We start from the raw sequence: 22,512 nt of genomic DNA on the forward strand, positions 1-22,512 counted from the left end.
CACGTCCGAGACATGGTTATGCTCTCCATAACGCAACATGCAAACTTCGCCCACCTGAGGTCTCCTAGATATCACCAAACTGCCTTTCCTGTGAACGTTTTTGTGCAAGTGCATGGAACTACTTCATTGTCTGGCATTTTTTTTTATTATTATACGACTCCACTTGTTCATGCTTCATGCTCTCAAGTTTGCAGCTCGCGCATTCTTTTGGGGGAGGGGAAATCCTGTAACGTAAGAAGGTAGCGATGGCTGGTAGAAGCTGAGAAAAAAAGTGAGAATGAAATAAACATGGCGTATGAGTCAGGCCACGTCTCCATTCATCATAGCGTCTCTCTCTCTCTCTCTCTCACACACACACACACACACACACACACACACACGCACGCACGCACGCACGCGCGCGCGCGCGGTGTATGATTAGTTTATAAGGCAGTAAAGTTACATAATAATACACACTTCCCCTTATAGATCATTCTAGTGTAACAAACAGTTTTTCTTCTTAATCAACTCATCCATAACGTTTGCGATAGTGTCCATGTGAGAATGCTTTTATTCTAGCTCACTGAAGGCTACATCACAAATGCTGAGCAGTTCTTTCACTCTTGGTCTATTTCACGGCTGACGGTTGTCTCGTCCGCGATGTCCTCTCTTCGACGACCACTCGCCAATCGGGGCCCCGTCCGCGAACTTCTCTAACAGTCTCCCAATCTCTAATTTTTTTCTCTCCATCTCTTTTAATACGTCCCTATCCCTTCTCTTGTGAACCACTGAGGTGTCCCACTTTGCTGGAAACAGTTGCGTGGTTCACATTTTTCTTCTCATTTCTTATTCTAATATAAATACCTGAAGTCTGTTGGCTTGATCTAGTCATTAACCTAGTACTACCAAAAAATGCAGTAATCGAAAGTTTTTGTGATGAATTAGATTCGCAGTTTCTTCGCGTTTACCTCGCGTCAGAAGCGTGCCGAAACCGAAACCTTATCTATCATTACGCTTCGTCGTTAAGAGGCGCTACCTGTCTCTCTCGCGCTTCGCATTTAGAGTGTTTGAAAAGCTGTCGCTCACACTGTGTAGGGTACTCGTCAGCTTAGTAATTTTTTATGTGTAAGGCGCGACCTTCCAATGAATACCTTTATTGTACACGAGTGAGCACAGCCCGTTCGCATTCTCCTCAAGACCTACCCGACAATGCCGTTGCAGATCAAAGACACCGCTGGCCTTCACAGCACGAAAGGCGATGGTAAGGCTTGTTTTCTTTTTTCGGCATACGAAACATATAACTTACTGCGAACGCATAATTTGCAGAAGTGATCAATTCACTCGCCAAGCTCTTGGAAAAGGTCCACCGCCTTGAAGCAAAAAAGCGCTCGGCCTACGATCGTCGCACTCCAGGCAGGTGCCACGTTGTTTCGGGTCGAACGTTCTCAGTCATATTATTAATTATGCCGCCTTGCAAATAATCTTATTCTGCTTAACAGATCTGGGAGAGCACATTGCGTTGGCGGAAGCCCAGTGTGCCTTACTTGAGGAGCAACTGCGGTACGCGCGACGAGTACTGGCCTTCTCCACTAACCCGAGGAGCACCTCCGACGGGCTTCAGGACGTCGCATTGGACAAGTCTCCCGGCTACGGCGACGACGACGTGTTTGACAGCCCTCAAGGCGTCCGGTCCTCTCACTCCGAGCCTCAACTTTTCCCCCAAAAGTCCCACCAGGGAACCGACACAGATGTCAAGAAAAGGGTGTCGAGAAAAACGGCATCGAAGGTGCGATCTTTCATTCATACTTTGTGCGCCCCCTGGACAGACATCCGTGGTGCTAGTGCGGGTCGATGACGTCTGAGTATACAAGTTACACTGACGGAATCATATTTGTCTAGAGTGCCTAGCCGGCCGCTTTAGCTGCCGTTGTCAACAAAAATATACAAACACCAATGCTGTAATGATACCCCTCATAGCTTTACTGCATGCGACGTTCTTTTGGTATAATTCAAGCACGAACTTGTATATAGTTAGAGCTAACATAAGGTAGAATTTGCGAACAACAGCACCAACAGCCACGTGCACCGCTGCTGTAGACAAAAGTGATTCCATCTGTACATGCCACTGCGCTGAAGCTAGACACACTAATGTCGCAAATTGATTGGGGGCTCTTTCGTACTCTTGCAAAACTCATTGGGTAACAAAAAATTGTTTATTGTAGCTGAAAGTGCACTGTAAATTGACTCAAATTTATTCGTCTATGATAACTTGTTGCAGTAGTTGGTGTGGCGCGATGTATTAATTTATCAATTGCTGTTTGCACCCTGCCTTAGATGCCTGAAGCCACAGTGCCTATGAAAAACCCAAGCCATGATCGCCGAGCAAGGTCAACATCTGCAGTTCCGCACACTGTTCGTTTTCCTGACCATTGTAGGCTCACTGTTGCAGATGTGCCTTTCATTCTCAGCAAGGTAAGCACACTTGTTGAATATGGTCAGTCTTTCAGCGCTTAGCAAATCACAGACCAGGGTGTGTTAGCATGTGCCCCTGGTCACTCAGCACTGTTAAATGGCAATTCCCTAACTAGAACAGAGAGTATATCAAGACAGAAGGATGCAGTGGTAAAGCTAGTGCGGTGTTCAAGATTTGTTTAGGCATTCTATTTATGCCGTGAATGATGTTAACCAGGGCTTAGCAGTGTTCCGTCACATAGCGAAAAGCCCTGATTAACATCTTTCATGGCATAAATAGAAAGTCTAAACAGACAGCACAATGTAGCTCACAAGAACAAGTTCTTGTGCATTAAGATACTGCTTTTGCTGTCAATTGACAAGCTTACATCTTTTAGGTTTTTTGTGAACACTTGCTCAGGTGAACGTGTACACATTAATTTCATCAGGTGGGATCGAATCCCGGCTGCAGCGGCTGCATTTCCGATGGAGGCGGAAATGTTGTAGGCCCGTGTACTCGGATTTGGGTGCACGTTAAGGAACCCCAGGTGGTCAAAATTTCCGGAGCCCTCCGGTACGGTGTCTCTCATAATCATTTGGTGGTTTTGGGACGTTAAACCCCACGAATCAATATTTCATTAGGTCCCTTTTTTTCGAAAGACCCTCATGACCCTTGGGTTGGGGTCAGTTAGTGAAAAGAGATGCCCTTTAAAGTGTGGCTCTCTGTTTTTTGTTTACATTGAACATTGTTTAACACCTGTAGTTGTGGATTTGAAAGATACTGAAAAGAACAGGTGACATTTGGTACATCGCTTTTGCAATACCGTAGGTATAGGAATGTGCATTTTTTCAACCCTGAATGTGTAGCGTACGGTATCTTTCTCAAGTATGTTGACTGTTGTTACATAAAAATAAATGTACATTGTAGAGCTTCTGACGGTGATAGAGGTGGTTGTCAAACAGTGTATCGCAACACCTTTCTCTTGTTTCAGAGTACTGCTGCAAGTCACTCGCTCCCCGCAAATCTTCAGAACCTTGTGTCCCTCCTGAAGAAAGCCAAGCCACAAAGCAACGTAGCAAAAGACTTTACAGACAGCATACATCGAAATGTTTGCATCGTCGGGAACGGGGGCTTGCCCAGGAGCAACAGCGAGATTGACCTGCGTGCAGCATCTCAACCTGATGCTGCTAGTAGAGACCTTGTGCACCTAATGCAGTGAGTTTGCTTATTCTTTTTTTACCTGCCCTAACTAACCCTTAGACGCTTAAACACGTGCGTGTATGTTAATCCAGACAGACAAAATGGCCAAAAACGTGCATGTTTGTCATTGCATATATGTTTGAAATGCGCACCTTCTTCGATTATTTCTCTTGCTTGGCATGTGCTGCCATACTTCGGAAATGCGTGAAATTTGTTCCATGCACTCTCTAGTTTTTTCTGAAGTTTCTTTCCACAGTGTGTGCTGACTTTCGTTTTCGAAACCAAGTGCGGATGGTTTCGGTATTGCCCTTCGGGTGGCTACCACTTTTTGCACCTGAAAAGATAATCGCTGCCTAGTTTCTAATCTCTAAAGGTTGACTACTAGTTACTCTCTCATTTATTGCTTCCCTGGGTGTTATTACATCTGTTTCCATGCAGTGCTAGACTTTATAAATGATGCTGCCATGATTGCGTTTTCTCTTTCTGTGGCACGAAAAAACTAATACCCGTGCCACACGGGCAGAGAAAATGGCATTTACCCCCGAATGCGTTCAGATTTATTGCCATTCGCGCGGTGCCACACGGGCGAACGAAATGGCATTCGTCCGAATGCCATTCGCCACCAAATGCCTTCGCCAAAATTCAGTTGGTTGAGAAATGCCTACTCTCGACGACACAGCTTGCGAAGTGCGATTTACCTTAAAGTAAATAAAACAAATCATATTCCGCTAAAATTAAAATTTCCTGTCTCTTATTCGCACTAAACTCTTAAAAAGTGCTTTGAACGTTATACGAAGATCAGCTTGAAATGGTTTGAAATTAACTGAAGTTCAACGTCCTGAAGCTGGCGCATAATAACTCGTCTCTGCTCCAGAATTATTCGCTCTTGAGCACGATGGTTTGCACAGAAACACACAAGTGCTGTCGTGAAAAAATGAACTCTGCGAACATCTTCTGAGAGATGCGACAGGTGCGATGCGACAGGCGCCATTTTCTATTTAGGCTGTGGATTTGACTAGTGTTAGCTTAGGTTGCTACGGTCGGCTGCAGTGTCGTAAAACAAAGCAAGAAACTAAAACTTAGGGCAGCGTAATATGCTTATTTCTACATTTAAAGATTATCTGATGTGTATGAAGCTTGTAAACGCTTGTTTAAATTTTTATTGCTATTCACCCAATGCTCACTTGGAAGGTGCTGCGATCGACATCAAGTCATATGTCATTCACTTTGGACGTGTAGCAGCGCCGCCAAAAAAAATGTCATTCGGGAACTGAAGGCCTTCGCCACCGAATGTCATTTTCTATGCCCGTGTGGCACGGGTATAACTTCGTCTTGTTGGAGATTAGATGGATTGTTATAACAGTTTGCTTGCACTATGAAAGTGCATGCTGGGCACCTCATCAAGAAGTTACCACCCACTGGCATTTTTTAAAGACGAAAGTCTTTCTTGGGGTACTTAGACGCGAAAATTTTGGCCCGCCTGTCTGTCCATTTGTTTGTTTGTCCGCCAAAACGATACTCGAAACTGCCAAAATTCAACCCCATCTGCAACGCCCACCAATATTGCTCAAGTTTCAGCGTTGATACTTGTGCGATTGTCAATAAAAAGCAATTATTGCACATATCTGAGGTCAATAAAAACATGTCAATATTCTGCATGTATGTCTCTTACTAAAAAAGGCATACATAAGTAATTCTAAGGATCGAAGCGTTTATCACGCTGCACTTACAATGCAGCGTTATGCACAAAAAGGCAAGTGTTTCCAACATTCTGCAAAGACAACATGGTGGTGGCACCTACATGTCGCTGTGTGTTCCTACACCTTATCGCCTCTGAGACAGGCACGCACGCCACTCTTCAATTTTGAAGATAACTGCCAGATAGCGCTTGTGCCTCACGTGCCTCAGTGCGCTCGTTGGTCTCCGTTGCATGGATCGAGGCACTCTAATGCAGTGCCTCCAGAATACAATTCACCGATTTTCTTGTGCAGAACATCAAATAAACTTTTTGTTCACTCTCCCCAGATGCAAGACTATTGTCTTTCGACGACATTTGCCGTGAAACATGCAGATATGGGGCGATTTTTTTATATACAGCAGAAGGGTAGTGATTGTGTAATGGAAGCCTCGATTGACTTGTGCGAATCGGAGGCGTGACATCTTGAAAGTATCTGATAGCGTGTTTAGGTAGACTACGGCTGAAGACTACGGCTTTTCCGTCAAGGAAAAGTGGATTTAAATGCCCGTGTTCCCAGGAAATAATCAGCTGAAAGTGAGCGCCCGTTCTGTCTATGTGTTTCTTCTGTCAGTTTGGTCGTTATTTTTGGCGTGAAGTAGACTATATATTCTCAGTACAGTAACACCTCTGTAAATAGCATCTGCTTAGATAAAATTGTTGTTTAAACAAGACTGCCGATAGATGGGCTAATTTTTCTGTTCAGGTACTATGAATATGTATATCTTTCTCAGTAGGCAAAACTCCTGTAAGTGAATCACATTTTCCGGGGCCCTTCGTGCTTCAGTCCCCTGTAGTTGCCCAGCTTGAAATGATAACTGGGCTGTCCACTGAACATGCTGTATGTTGTTCTGCCTTGCTCTTGATCTCACGTATACCTTTGCTTTTTACAGCCAAGGGGAGCACCTGTTGAAACAATTGAATCAGGCCCAAATGCCCGGCACCCGACACTCCCTGAAGTGCCAGTGCCGGCGGCTAATCAGTCGGATCCAGGCTAAAATGGCAGATATTGGAAAACCAGAGGTATGCTTGCACATTTATGAAGATAAATTTTGCTTTGTCAACTTTAATGTTACATATTGACAAATGTTGAGTGACGGTGTTTGTTTTGTTATGGTTATGAGTCGTGAGGTTGCTGCTAACTCCTGCTGACATGATCAGCCGTAGACTAAATCATGTGTCGAGAGGGCATGTATTGTTGAATTTTTGTCCTCGCTTGGTTTTAATGCTTTTGCACTGCAACACATTTAACCTGTTGCACTGTCACCTGTGTTTGGCCAGCTGTCCCGTGGCACTGCCCATTTTGGAGACTGGTATGGGCGTATCCGAATAAATCACTTGTATTTGCAAGGCTGACCTGTACGGACGTGTCTCTGGCTAGACGCGCATATGTCCCAGCCAACACATATCATGGTGGCAAAAGTAGCCGAATTAACACCTTTACTTCTCATTGAGACAGCTGTAATCCAGGCCTGTGAGCTACAGAATTGCAAGTGTAAGAAACACAGTTTTTTTTTTGACAGAGCAATGGTAGGCACGCTGATACAATGGCTATTATCCTTGGCCATGTCTGTGTTTTAAAGACGATAGTCTTTCTTGGGGACCTTCGACGCAAAAATTTTGCTTGGTCTGTCTGTCTGTACATTTGTATGTCTGTCCACTCTTAACGGCATAGGGTATGCATGAAACGGCCGACCCCATCCGCAGTGCCCACCTATGTTGCTCAAGGTCGAGCGTTCATGCTTGTGCAATTGTCAGTTAAAAAGCAATTACGAAGTGGTAATTGACTGCGCATGTCTGGGGCACCATAACAACACGTATATATTCTGCATGTGCGTCTCTTACTAGAAAAGGCATACATAAGTAATTTTAAGTACCGTAGCGCTTATCACGCTGCGCTGACCATGCAACGCTTGCACAAAAAGGCGAGTGTTTCCAACGCTTTGCTAACACAAGGCGGCGGTGGCACCTACCGTCCTCTTGCGTTCTGCACCTTATTACCTGTGAGATAGGTGCGCACACCCGTCTCAGAGCCACACGCTTTGTTTTCTAAGAAAACTGCCAGATGGCACTCATGTCTCACATGTGACGTGACTTGATGCGCTCGTTCTTCTCCGCTGCACGCTCGAGGCACTCTAACGCAGTGCCTCCAGAATACTATTCACCGATTTTCTTCCGCAGAACATCAAATAAACGTCTTGTTCACTCTCTCCACAGGCAAGACTATCGTCTTTCGACGACGTTTGCATATTGCATGCAGATACGGGGCCAATTTTTTTAGGTGTACCGCTTGATATTACCATGTGATTTAATAACTTTTTCTAAATATTTTTTCTACATAATTGTTGTTGTGTAGATCTAGAGAGCCGAATCTTGTCGCTTTGGAGTGTCGCGATTTTGTGGAAGTGAAGCTGCACAGGCACACAGTTATTTATATAGTTCATATCTTTCTTTAACAATAACAGTAATAACAAACCGCCAGGCCTGTGCTTAATGAGAAGCACAGTCACAGCGAAAGCTGGAAGAGCGGCTTTTCAGAGCCTTTTTCAACACTCTTTGGGCCACTACTATAAGTACACTTGTAGGGTACCCATTACGCCATAAGTGATCATCATTATTGTGTATTAGGAAGGTATTCACTATGCCATCCTTTGTAATTCTTCGAAGAAGCGTGGTACCCGCTGCACACTTACACTTGCAAGGAAATTTGTGAAATTTTTCGTTGTTGCGGCTGACTACAATGAAGAATTATGGCTGAAGTTTTTAGTAATGGTTTGGAGCATTCGACGACCCACTTGGTACGTAATTCGCATTGTTTGACGCCTGATTGGTCGTTGGCTGTTCTAAAACGCTTTATGTATCGTTTATATTAACAAGATTTCTTTTTCCGACATCAAGCCTACCTAGAGTCAGTTTGCGACAGAGTTTCAAGCAGCGGCGTGGCTCAGTGGTAGAATACCGGCTTAATACACAGGGCACTCGGGTTCAAATCCCATTAAAACCTTGAAGTCTTTTATTTTCTTAGTTTTCTCATTTTGCGCGATGGTGGTTACTGACACCACTGGCAGACAACTACGGCGTATGTGACACTTGTTGTGATCTCATAACAGCTTCCGCTGTAAAATTAGTTGGAAGTTAGTGATTGTATGTGTTGCATTCTCTTGTTTGTCGTCCCTGAAATTTGCCCTACATAGCAGTTCAATGAAATAACCACTAGCCCAAACACACACATTGCAACGCAGTTCCAATGGGAATCCTGCGTCCTGCATGCAGGCTAAACCAGTGAACTGTCCAGGCTAGTCTGGGGAACTGTCGCGCTCACTGGACTACGATTTGCTCATTGTTGTTTAAGTGCACCATAAACAAATGACAGATTTGCCGCTACTACTTCCCAAGGTATAGTACTGTCTCCCTGTGATGTCACACTGCCATGACTTGTCACTGAGAAGCCACCCTTGAAATATCGAAACCGAAAGCACTTTCTTGAGATAGATTTATCAGCGCAAAAAAGGCCAAACATTTAGAAAAGACACACACACAGACAGGGCTGGTGTGTGTGTCTTTTCTAAAAGTTCCGTCTTTTTTGCACTGATAAATCTGTCTAAATAATCATGAACCAACTTGCCCAAGCAGCAGTTTTAGCGAAGTTTATTTCTTAAGGTAGCTGTATCTAAAACATATTTATTAATTCCCAAGCACTGTGACACTCTTTTCAGGGTTGTGAAAATATTTTCCGAGCGCTCCAGGTAAAACACTGGGCATAGACTTCTTTCGGTTGTACAAGGCGATTATAAATCATTGCGAGCTGCTTGTGAATTCTGTCAGTGAACTGACCACCATGCACTGTCTTCGAGGTTTAATATTTTGGGTGACTGCACAACCGCATTCATCAATGTTGAAACCGACGATGGCGCTTCCATTCTCGGCATCGCCGAGGGTAATCTGTCAGTCTTGTTCTCTCGGTAGGTCTGCATAGCTTGAAGCATCCTGCAGCCTTGTCATAAAGAGCACAGATTTTATTGACAAATTTCACTCATAAATATCAGTGTTTCGCCCAACAAACTGTGATCGCCCATTTGGAGCCAATCAATGATTCTGCTGATTCGTTCACAGTGGAACAACATGTCAGAGATTCTCACAACGCTCGGACCCACGTTAGGATTGATGCGAATTGAAAACCGTCGAGTGTCCAACAGGCTAGCCTTCGAAGCCTTTTAGAATCTTTTGCGGCCTGTTTTGGGGCCTTAACACAGTAGGGACACTAAAGGCGAATATGAAGTCAACTATGATTGCTGAGATAGCGATACAGAAGACAAGTAGTGTTATTTCTGTGCCATGAAAGTCTTTAGTTTGAGACAAAATCACATTTTAACGGTTTGCATAAAGTTAGCGCAGTTCAAATCGCCCATCTGAAAGCAGCCTTTCTCACGTCGCTGTTTGCCGTGCCCAACGTTGCCCGCCTTGACTGCGCGGCCGCTGACACTACTAACAGCAAAGCAAAAGTAGTGGGAGCCGCAGCAGCAACAATAGCTACTGAACAATTTTATGCCAAGGCCGGTCTTGAGGCATGCGCTCGCTTCTTCTTTTAAGGAAGAAGCGAGCACGTGCCTCATAGTTCCCCCATAGTATCACCAGGCGGTTGTTTCTATAGATCAAACAGAAAAGAAGAAGCACCATTTTATTATATCTCTTAATGCATGGATGGTTTTTTATTTATTGCAACTACCGTAGTTTGATTACTAGCAATAAGTTGCAGTCGGATGCACTCGCGTCATTTGCATCATTAAAAAAGAAGTTTCACTCATGGTGCTGGTCGTGTAATACATTTAGCTTAGTTTCTTGGTAAGTAGGGCATGCTGTTGATAATATTGTTACAGGGAGAAGGCATCTGAAAAATATCTTTACTTTTGGTAAACAGGCAGGCATACAATATGGAGCCCAGTCTGCACGAGATCGCCCTAAACATCGTCTTCTTTCCTTCAATGTTCATTTGTGGCACCCCGTAGCATCACCCCCGGCGGCGAAGGCACCGTCTCGGTGCTTGGTTGGTCCGAGTAATATCTCTTCAACCGAGTGACGTGAACAACTTCAGAACACAAACGCGCGTTGGTGGCGTTAAGAGGTTCAATTTCATATGTCACGTCGGTGACTTGGCGCACTACATGGTACGGACTTGAGTACGGTGAAGTCAGCTTTTCGCACAGGCTAACTCGCCGCGACGGCGCCCAGAGAAGGACTGTGTCACCTTGACTGAAGTGGACATCACGATGACACGCGTCGTAGACCTGTCGTTGTCGTTCCTGCGAATCGCTCAGACGCCGGCGAGCAATCTCGCGTGCCTTTAGAGCTCAAGAGATCACATCGCGGGCATATTCTGACATGTGGCTAACAGCAGGAAGGAGCATGTCAAAAGGCAACGTAGGTTCTCGTCCGTACAGGAAGAAAAATGGCGAGAAACCTGCAGTGTCATGCCGAGACGTATTATAGGCTGTCACACATGTCCCGTTTATTAGGGAGGCGATCGCCGGGCTAATTCCAAAGGCCGAAGTATCGGCCCCCCGAACCGCACCACGAAAGCGTGGACAATTTAGAAGTGGTCCTTTTTGGCGCGCCAGCGGACGCCGGCTGTGGCCCAAAGAACAAGTCAGAGCCGAGAGTTGATAAACAAACAAAATTCTATTCTCAATAATGGCAGATCGAAAACAATACACAAGAATGCACACTCCACAATAGTTACATACAATACGACACCAATCAAACAACGTACTACACAGTACAATCAGCCACACTCAAAACAACGGACGCAGACAACGATACGCACTACAATGCAGTCGCATGCATTGAACAACCAAGACACTTAAAGACTAAAGAGATAGAAAACCTATCCAGTCCAGAGTTCTTGGAACAGAAGTCTGGATGATACTCTTCCGAGAATCACTCACTCAAAGTCCAGCGTTGTTGTCGTTTCGCGCCCTCGAAGTTTCTCTTCCAGGAAACCTCGCGTCTTCAATTGGCCACTCTCCAAGCTTCAAACTTCTTCGCCCAAACACGTCGGCTTCACACACGCAGCTGTTATCACGCGTCTTCGCTCGATAGCGGTAACACACGCTCTTGCCTGTAGCTCGAGCCTTCACCCCTCAGGTGGAAATCCTCTTCTTCTCCTGTTTTGTCGCTACGGGCAAAACCTTCGCCGACTACACGGCGGAATCCCTACGCACGCTCTGGCGCTCACTTCCGTCTCCTCCTGATCTCTCGTCTCGGCCGCTCGATTAAATACCTTCCGCGCCACCTTCCAGAAAGTTCTCGTCATTTCGTCGGCGCGATATGCAGCGAAGGCTGGGGAGAGGCGCGAGACTGTACGAGGGCCGTCCCCGACCGATGACTCAACTCGGTATGACCACGCCTATTTCCTTCTGGAACTTTCCAGTGCTTGCCCGGCCGCCGCTGTGGGGTGAGGAGGTTCGTCGGCGAAGCCACGCTTTCGCGGGGAGAGTGCGCGCCCGGGGAGCCTTGGACAATTGCTTTCTTTTTTTTTTCTTTTGACCTCGCGGCGTTTCTCCCGCCCGTTATCGCAAGAATTTGGCGGCGCGCCCATTTTTAGCGCTCGTTCTGTGACATAGGCAAATGTTACAAATGGAAGGCCGGAGTCACAGTCACGATGGTCGGAAGAAACGTACATGGCGAGCATGTCCGTGATTGTTTTATTTAGCCGCTCCGTGAGCCCCTTGGTTTGAGGATGGTACGCCGTTGTGAACTTGTGCTTTGTAGCGCAAGAGTGTTATATGTCTTGGATAACTTGTGATAAAAAGTAGCGACCCCGATCGGTAAGCAGTTGCCGAGGAGCACCGTGGTGTAATATGACGTCTTCTAGAAGAAAGTCAGTGACGTCGGTCGCACAACTGGTAGGAAGGGCCTGCGTGATGGCATACCGAGTGGTGTAATCCATGGCGACTGCTATCCACTTGTTTCCGCTGGCCGATAAAGGGAACGGTCCTAGTAAGTCAACACCTACCCTATAAAATGGTTCGGATGGTATCTGAATGGGCTGAAGGCGTCCCGCTGGAAGGGTTGCTGGTTTTTTGCGGTGTTGACAGGATTTGCATGAGGCGACGTAACGGCATACGGATCGGTGAATACCGGGCCAAAAGAAGCGACGTCGAACGCGGTCATAAGTTTTTGAAACTCCCAGGTGACGAGCTGTCGGAATATCATGCAACTGTGCGAGGACAGTCTCATGCATATGTTGTGGTATGACCAACAGCAGCTCAGGTCCGTCAGGATGCATGCTGTAGCGATATAAGACGCCATCTTGGAGCAGGAACATACGGAGAGACGGAGGAGTTGTGGGACCACTAAGCCGAAGGATTATATCTCTGAGGTGAGGATCACGGCGTTGCTGATCTCCGATGTTGCTAAACGCGGAAAGTGCCAAAACGCAAGTAGACTCATCGCTCTCAGGTCTGCTGGGTCTACTGTATGACGCGACAAGCAATCAGCATCCTCATGGTGGCGACCTGATTTGTAGACAACCTTGTAGGAATATTTCTGCAGCCGTTGTGGGGTCTCAACGAGGCGAACGCGTGCATCGCCACACCACGCTCTTGGAGCGAACGGACACAGTTGACGCGGTCGATACAAAGCACACAACATACATACATTTATTAACTAATTTAGACTACGATATCGTCTGCCAAATGATACACCAATTTCAATTAACACGCTACAATACAAACAACATAACGCAGTGACACACTAAACACATAATAACAATAAACACACACTAACACACCCAACACACTAACACATACACAACGCGGCGTCGCCAACGCTTGACTCCACGTGGGACCCCGGCGCGAAGCCCACGGTGCCGATCACCGGGGGCCCACGCTACAGACAACCGTCCGCCGCAGCCGCCACGCGCAGAAGATGCTCGCTCAACGCTCGCCCACCACCAAAGCCTGCCTTCCGCCAGGGGCCACCGCCGGCGCTACGACTCTACCAACAGTGGTACTCAAAGCGAACACAACGCCATCTATTGCCCGGCGGTGGTCACCCCCGAAATAAAGCCTTGGGGCGAGACACGTGCGCCACGCGGCGCAGACAACTTTACAGGGGGGTGTCGGCACCCCCACACCGTAGAGCCCACCGGCAGAGACGTCCACTAGGATCTTTTAAGGACGACAACCAGCATAAGGCGTGCTGATCAGTGACAACCGTGAACGGGCGTCCATACAAATATGGCCAAAATTTAGCCACTGCCCAGACGAGCGCGAGGCATTCACGTTTTGTGATGGAGTAATTTCGCTCTGCTGGCGATAAAACACGGCTAACGTACGCAACAACGCGCTCGCAGCCATGCTGTCATTGTGCCAAAACGGCTCCGATTCTGTGGCCGCTGGCGTCGGTACGCACTTCCGTTGGAGCGCATATATTAAAGTGGCCGAGAATCGGTGGCGTCGCAAGTCTACTCGTCAGTTGAACGAATGCTCTGGCTTGTTCAGGACCCCACACAAAAGTCGCATTTTTTTTAGTAGTTCCGTGAGCGGGCGTGCGACGTCAGCGAAATTTCGCACAAATCTACGAAAGTAAGAACAAAGGCCCACAAAGCTTCGAATGTCGTTCGCAGAGGTCGGCACAGGGAAATCCTTGACAGCGCGGATTTTCTCAGGATCGGGATGAACACCAGAAGAATCGACAAGGTGTCCAAGGACAGTGAGCTGCCAGCGGCCGAAGTGACATTTCGACGAGTTTAGTTGGAGCCCTGCTTTGCGGAAAACCGAAAGAATCGTTGAGACACTCGAGGTGAGTTTCGAAAGTTGGCGAAAAAACAATGACATCATCAAGGTAGCATAAGCAGATTGACCACTTGAAACCGTGAAGAAGAGCGTCCATCATTCGTTCGAATGTAGCCGGGGCATTGCATAACCCGAACGGCATTACTTTGAACTGATAGAGCCCGCCGGGAGTTATAAATGCCGTCTTTTCACGGTCCAGATCATCAACTGATATCTGCCAGTGCCCGGAACGAAGGTCGATGGAAGAGAAATAATTTGTTCCACTAAGGCAGTCAAGAGCGTCATCTATGCGTGGCAGAGGATACACGTCTTTTTTGTAATTTCGTTAAGATTTCTGTAATCGACACAGAAGCGCCAGCTGTTATCCTTCTTTCTCACGAGCACAATGGGCAAAGCCCAAGGACTTGAAAAAGGTTCAATGATGTCTCGGGCAAGCATCTTGTCGACTTCTTGCTGGATCAGGTGGGGCTCGATGGAGGAAACCCGATACCGTCGCCGGTGTACTGGATTTGCATCACCGGTGTTGATCCGATGCTTCACGACGGTCGTTTGACCTAGGGGTCGGTTGTAGAGATCAAAGACGTCTTGATACGACGCAAGAAGGCCACGGAGCGCAGACACATGCTCGGCCAAGAGATCAGAGGCAATCATTCCAGTTATGCAGTCTAGTGTACTGCCTGACTGAATACTGGCAGATGACGGTGTATCCTCTGTTAAGGTGGATATGTGGTAGTCGCCGGCCGGGGCAAGGGTTATCCCTCGTGGCAGCACTTCAGAGCAAAGTAAAAAGTTCACAACAGGGAGACATGCCACGTTGTCCTTCATTGTGATGATGGTGTGGGGGAACGCAACATTGAGCGAACAGAGGACTGTAAAATTAGGTGAAATAACATAATCGCCGTCAGCCACAGGTGGATCAGAAGAGATGTCGATATACGTCACAGCTCGACAAGATAGGCGAACAAAGTCGGCGGAACATAGCTTTGGCGGCGCAGGATCAGGAGGGTCAACGGTGTGTGGTAGGACGAGCTGAACAACACCAGCAGAAGAGTCAATTAGGGCGGAATGCTCCGACAGAAAATCGAGTCCCAAAATAATGTCATGTGGGCAGTGGTCGAGTACGTAAAACAAAACAGTGGTATGACGTCCAGCAACAGTGACACGGGCGGCACACATCCCGGTGACCGCTGGTGTTGCACCATCAGCTACTCGGACAACAGTGATCGAAGCAGGAGTGAGCACTTTCTTGAGTTAAGCACAAAGGCTGGAGTTCATGACTGATATGTGAGTGCCGTTGTCAATCAGTGCTGCCACAGAAGTACCATCAACATTTACTTTAATCAAGTTCTTGTGTCCGGGTATCGTGTGTAGAGGAATTTCGGGTCGGGTCGTCGAAGCAGGCTCACTTCTAGGAGCTGCGCCCGTTTTCCGAGGACTGGTGGTAGGAGGGTGAGGGGGAGCGACGTCGGTTAGTTGAACGGGACATGCGTCCAGAGGGTGATGGGGAGCGGCTTGGTTGGGCGGGCCTGGATGGCGAAGCATCATCTTGTTCCATGTAGATCGGCATCCGAGAGCCAGCAGGTGGGCGTCGGGTGTTGGCATAATGCGACCATGGCTGGCAACCCCAGGGAGTGCGGCAATGACGTAAAATATGGCTGACTCGTCCACAGTTGAAGCAGATCGGCCTGTCATCGGAAGTTCGCCATTCTGCCGGGTTCCGGTAACGTGGGCGGTTGTTCGGCCCGCGGGACATATTAGGTGTACTGGGCAGTCGGTAGTCAGGTCGGGTAAGGGGGCATAGCGTCTGAAGTCCGGCGTTGGCCAGTTCCTGGTGTACGACACTCTTGATCAAAGAAATCGTGGCGCGAGAGTCGTCGGGGGCCTGGACTCGGTCAGACAGGGGAGATGCTGCCTCCATTTCGTGGCGCAGGATGCGCACGATATTGTCGGAAGCAGCAGGTGCTGGTGGCAAACGGACGTCTTCGCAAGTAGATGTTGCAGCGGTGTTAGGAAGACGCGAAAAGTGTGGAGTAATACGGCGACTTTTCGCGTCTTCGAAGCGTCGGCATTCATTAATAACGTCGTCTATGGTCGATGAGTTTCGAAATACGAGGAGATTGAAGGCGTTATCGGTGATTCCTTTGAGGATGTGCGCGACCTTTTCAGATTCCGGCATCTTCTTGTCAACCTTCCGGCAGAGAGCGAGCACATGTATGTATGTAACGTACGACTCGGTCCAGGACTGAAGTCGGCACGAAAGTTCTTTTTGCGCAGCACGACGACGCCCGATGGGCTTGCCGAAGAAATCGATGGGCTTGCCGAAGTTTCTGCTTACAGATGTTCCAACTCGTGATATCTTCCCCGTGGTTGGAAAACCAAACTTTAGCTGTACCATCAAGGTAGAAAATAATATTGGCCAACATGAGCGTCGGATCCCAGTTGTACAGAGCGCTCACCCTTTCGTACAGCTGAAGCCATTCCTCCACGTCAGTACTGTCACTGCCCAAAAAGGTGCCTGGGTCACGCGGTTGGGTCAGGACGACGATGCGGTTAGTAGCAGCTGGATGCAGTGCTGTTGGTTGCTGCGTAGTTGGACGAAGCACGGTTGGGGTAGTCTCCAAAGAATCCTCGTTTTCGTCTTGATCAGGCATCGCACAGGCAGCCAAGGAACGTTCGCTGCGTAGAATTGTCGTGGATGTTGACTGTGGGAAGACCTGCACTCTCGACCAAAATGTTACAGGGAGAAGGCGTATGAAAAATATCTTTACTTTTGGTAAACCGGTAGGCATACAATATGGAGCCCAGTCTGCACGAGCTCGCCCTAAACATCGTTCTCTTTCCTACAATGTTCATTTGTGGCACCCCGTAGCAATATTGTCGTTTTATACATTGTTGTACATTCAACTTTCACTCTGACATAAATTGTGAGTATTTGCCTTTAGTGTTCTTTTAAGGGTGAACGAAATGCGCACCACGAAACACAATAATCGCAAACACCAATGGATGGCCCGTACACCAGTGTGCTTACCACATCTCTCATAGGGACCAAGACACCATCCAAGACTAATTCAAACAAATTCTTGCAGGCGACATCATACAGCCTTCCACTAGTCCCTAGTTGTCACCTGTGGTTCTCAATAAAGAAAAAAAGACTGAATGATGCCTTTTTGCATTGACTAGTGCAAGCTCAGTTGTGTTACCAAGAAGGACGTCTATCCCCTACCCCGCATTGATGATTTTCGGACCGCCTTAAACATGCTCAATACTTCATGTCAATAGACGTCTGACTCTGCCTAGGCGGCGCTGCGAACAACGCTGCCACCAGCGTCCCCATCGACGCGCCAGCCATAGATGAGTAGTGCAAAGCGAGCCGTCTGCTAGAGAACGTGCATAAGCCCTCCTTTTTGGTTAGACTTTAACTGTGGTTTCCTCAAAATCGGGGACCTGGCAAGCTTTTTTCATCCATCCAACCTCTTTTCAGAAAAGTAGGAAGCGCATCAAAAAAAACTGCAGGTACAATGCGAAAGATGTTTCAGTTATTTCGGCATACTGCAACTGGCACCTAAGTGCAAGCGAGCATATTATGACATCGAGTTCCGAGGCAAGCACTTCAATGCTCGTTGTGTTACGTCTAAATGCGTTAAACTTGGACATACGCATGATGCCAAAGTTATGAAGTGCATACACGAACAATCTATCTTATGATTTGTGGTACCATGCGGCATGAATAGCCCTGGCAATTTTCGCCTTTGCAGTTGCCTTTTCCATTGATCTCTTGCTTCCTGTGCGTTGAACTGTTTTATTACGCATGCTAGAATGTTTTGTTGACGGTTGTCATTCATTTGTATATAATGCAAATGGGCGTATCCACTTTCTCGGTGTACAACAAAAGGCAAAACCAAGGTCTCCGAGATGGCTCCGGTGATTGCGGAGACCAACGGAAAGAAAAGTGATTGTGGTCACGATCATTTTGCGATTTACCTGTATGACATACGTGTTCCCGTTTCCTAGTTAAAGCCGGAACTTAAAGCCTTGAAAGCTCTCAAGCGTAATGCTGTGCAACTTCAGATTATCGGCAGTCGCGGCGTGTGTGATGTTTATCGGGTGTGTCACCTGTCTAGTGCTGCACGGTGCGCACGCGGACAGAGGCTCTGTTAAGCTTGATAATCAAAGTTACTACGGTTCTCCGTTAAAGCCATTCAAAACAGTTACAGGAGACCTACATTATCACACTTATGCGAACGGCTGTGGAGAATGCAAGTAATTAGATTTCCCAACACGTTCGCAACGGCCCGTATCCATGCAGCGCCGTCGCCGTTATGCTTGGCAAAAGCTGAGGAAAACAGTAAAACTGAAATTATTTACGTCCGTATCAATTCAGAACGCAACAGTAGTGACGACTGCGGTCTCTTTTTGTAGAGCACGGAGCTGTTGCGTTTGCTCTTGTTTTTGTCGTTGTTCTGGCGAGTGAACCAGCAAGCACTTAACGGCAGTTTGGTGACACGTCTGTCTAGTGGTGAGAACTTCATAGCTTTTTTTTTAGTGTTCAATGTTCAAAAACACCTAATGGTTAGCTCAATCGTTGTTTTGTATGCTGTAGTTGCACCTGGTTGCGCAGCAAACTGTGCAAGGTAGTACGGCTTTGCACTACCCAAAACTGTGTCGACAGGTGGCGCTGCGTGTCCTGAAAACTCCAGAGTCTGACGTCAGTGGACCTTGGCGGCAGCTACTGGCAGATCGAGGTTGAGCAATGGGACCACGAAAAAACGGCATTTATTATGCCAGACGTGCCCCGCCACGGTGGTCTAGTGGCTAAAGTACTTGGCTGCTGACTTGCAGGTTGTGGGATCAAATCCCGGTTGTGGCGGCTGCATTTCCGATGGAGACGGAAATGTTGTAGGCCCGTGTACTCAGATTTGGTTGCGCATCAAAAAACTTCAGTTGGTCGAAATTTCCGGAGCCCTCCACTACGACGTCTCTCATAATCATATGGTGGTTTTGAGACATTAAACCCCACAAATCATTCAATTATGCCAGACGTTTTCTACGAATTCAAGGTCCTTTCTTTCAGCTTGTGCTCTGCTCCTGCTACTTCTCAGCGCATGATGGACACTGTTCTTTTAGGTCCGAAGTGGCAGTTATGCCTCATCTATTTAAGTGATCTATAGTGGCCTCTTCTGAAACCTTCGACCAGCATTTTGAGTGCCTAAAAGCAGTTTCCAATACAATTTGCAGAGCCGATTTGTCTTTAAAGCGTGAGAAATGCTGTTTGGGACATTCAGGCCACGTCGTCGGCTACAACGGAATTCAATCTGACCCCGACAAGACACTTGGCATTGCTTCTTTTCCAACACCTGCGAAAAAACACGAACTCTGGTGCTTTCTGGGGCATTGCGCGTATTACAAACGCTTCGTCGCAAACATTTAAAGATAGTTGAACCTCTACGTTGGCTTACAAAGGCTGATGTTTCATTTGGGAGCAAGAGCAACATTATGCCTTCTTTGAATAACACAGACGTTTGCAAAGACCTCCCATTCTGGGGCACTTTGACAAAGACAGCAACACTGAGCTGCATACAGATGCAGCAATGTTGGTCTTGGTGCTGTTCTCGTAGATGGAGTCGAGCACGTTATCACTTATGCAAGTCCTCCTTTGTCACTGGCTGAAACGAACTATTCCTCTACGGTGGTGGGGTATGGGCCATTACTAAGTTCCCACCATATCTGTATGGCGGACTGTTTCGTGTTGTAACAGACCACCACTCCCTTTGCTGACTGGCCAATCCAGGGATCCATCTGGCCGTCTTGCACAGTGGGTTCTTCGTTTACAAGAGTATCACATGAGGATCACTCTCAAGTCTGGGTGTAAGCTCACTGACACTGACTGCTTGTCACATGCTCCACTTAAACTTTTGCAAGTTGTCGTTAATGAATAAGGCACATTCCTTTTTATTTTCATGGTGTTCGATAAGAGCAACAGGACGACGATTCAGAGCTCCGGCCACCCATAGACTATCTTGAGGGCCTTATGCCAGAGCCATCTTGTACGTTTGCCTGTACGTTATCATCGTGTTGCTTATGCGATGTTGTCCTCTATAAATTAGCTTTTTAGTCAATCGCAGCTGCCTGCCTCCTTGTTATGCCGTCCACACTATGTGACGACATTTTATGTGTCTGTCACATTGAGCAATGATCGGGCCATTTGGGCTCCACATGAGCCTTTAGGAGTAATTGTCTTAAGTACTTCTGGCCCAACGTTTGCAACGAGGTAAAGCAGTATGTTAAAACGTGTTACAACTGCCAAAGACGCAGGACACCATCTGTGTGTCCAGCTGAAATTCTGCATGCCATTGATGTGTCATCGAATTTTTTTCAGCAGGTTGTCATAGATTCGCTCTGACCATTCTACCTGTCAAGAGCAGGTAATTGTTGGATTGTTGTTGATTGTTGAGCAGGTAATTGTTGGATTGCAGGTAATTGTTGAACGGACACAGCAGATGCGGTCGGACTGAACCGAACAAGACCTTTATTTTACTATTTTTAGAACGACGATATCGCCAGCCGAATTAAAATACATCTGTTGGGATCAGCACAGCACGCTTTAACAACTTTGCACTATACTCCACAACACTCAAAAACATAACAAGCACAAGGCGGCGGCGCCAATGCTCAAGTCACCACGAGGGCTCGCGAGCAACGATCTGCGGTGCCGTCCTCACGGGCCCATCGCGAGACACAACCGCTCGCTCAGACCGTCACATGCCAAAGAGGCCCTCTTTGGCATGTGAGGCACCACTCTGAAAGCGTGGTGCCTCATTTTGAGACCCCACAAGGTTAATGAAAATCTCTCAAATGGAACAACCACCTCTAATACGATAGGTTTTGCATTTGAATTCTGAACCCAAGCCAGTTCTCAATAAACGATACTCTTGCTATATGAAAAAATCTTTCGGTCTCTTCAGTTTCCGTTAAACAAGAATATAGAGAATATCTCTACTGTATTAAGGTAAAAATCATGAAACAGCAAAATGTCGGCTAATCAGCATTTGACAGTTAGACCAACTATCATGGGTGAGCACAGGCACGTGCTCACCCATCTCTCATGACACTCATCTCTCATAACACTCATCTCTCATGTGCCACTACCCAGGCTTGTTGCCAGGCATCACTGCCAGCGCTACCACACTGACCATGACGATGGTGGTAACAAACTCTCGCGAGCACAACGCCGCTTATCGCTTGATAGTTGTGAACCCTACTTGCGGCCTCTGCGTGAAACACGTGTGCCACGGTGCGCAATAAACTTTACAGGGGGTGCCAGCACCCCCACAACCTGCTGCTCCAGCCACTGGGTTGGGCTGCTTGACAGGGTCACCTATAAGTGATGTGAAATGGTAGGTTGCAAGGTGTTGCGGCGACCGGCATTTTGTGGCACTGCCTGCTTGACTGCACCTACTGTGACAGCAGCCAGAGCAGGAGCAGTGCACTGCTACATTTGTGTGATCCGCAGTAATGTGGCAACGTGTATAGGATATTTGATGCTTCACCCATTCTATGCAGTGTATTTCGGCTCTGCAATTGATGACGAATTCTCATCGCCGAAATGCGTACCAACCGCAGTTGTGTTACCGCTGTTTTATTGCGTCTTTAGAAGAATACACCATACCAGTGAAAGCTGGATTACAGTGTCCTCCTTGTAGTCCCTTCAATGAATGTGCATTTGAGTTTTAAAAACTTACCTTTTGTCTTTGTAGCTATACAAGCTGCCTTGCCCGTGTTTCAATTTTTACAGACTGCTTTTTCAAACGGCACAGCAGCGAAGCAGACACAAAAAAGAAAGGCCACCGTGAAGCCAAGGTCGGCATCTGTGTCTTCTCGTGGCGGCGACGCTTTCAATCGCGTTTTCATGCGAGAGTTGAGGAGGATTCAGAGCCACCTTGAACAGCAGATATGAGATGCACCTGCCACGAAACCATGATTTTTCAAAAGTGATTCTCTGATCTCATGTTCAGAGCTTGTAGATCATTCCATTGCCTGTTGAGTGCGTTTGCAGGCTTTTCAGGTCTCTAAACGTGAGATAAGCAGCGTGTGAGCCATTGTATTCACAAAAGAAAAAAAATATTCTTGATTCCTTAGGTGTGTGATATGAAACTACGCTGCAGTTATGCTCAACAATGCGAATGTTGCACTACAGTGTTGGAGTTGAGCCAGCATTGCCATGGACCATATTTTACTAGATATGTGGTCACATACGTCTCTTTGCATGCATGTACTTCTGGTGCCTTGTGATAACTAGTGAAAACTTAAAATTGTATTCAAACAGCCATCAAATGCTCTGTCATATCACGTTA

At 47.1% G+C, this 22,512-nt stretch overlaps 1 protein-coding gene across 1 annotated transcript; it reads left to right on the forward strand.

The window, feature by feature from the left end:
* The first annotated feature begins 1,052 nt into the window (after positions 1-1,052).
* LOC119173987 (centrosomal protein of 57 kDa) lies at positions 1,053-22,272 on the forward strand. Its single transcript, XM_037424768.2, has 7 exons — positions 1,053-1,240; positions 1,306-1,392; positions 1,479-1,765; positions 2,314-2,451; positions 3,423-3,646; positions 6,260-6,389; positions 21,954-22,272. The coding sequence occupies exons 1-7, from the start codon at positions 1,189-1,191 to the stop codon at positions 22,113-22,115; spliced, it is 1,080 nt and encodes a 359-aa protein (XP_037280665.2). The 5' UTR covers positions 1,053-1,188; the 3' UTR covers positions 22,116-22,272.
* The last annotated feature ends 240 nt before the right edge of the window (positions 22,273-22,512 follow it).

This window comes from Rhipicephalus microplus, chromosome 5 (genome assembly GCF_043290135.1).
Source record: "Rhipicephalus microplus isolate Deutch F79 chromosome 5, USDA_Rmic, whole genome shotgun sequence".
Lineage (NCBI taxonomy): Eukaryota > Metazoa > Arthropoda > Arachnida > Ixodida > Ixodidae > Rhipicephalus > Rhipicephalus microplus.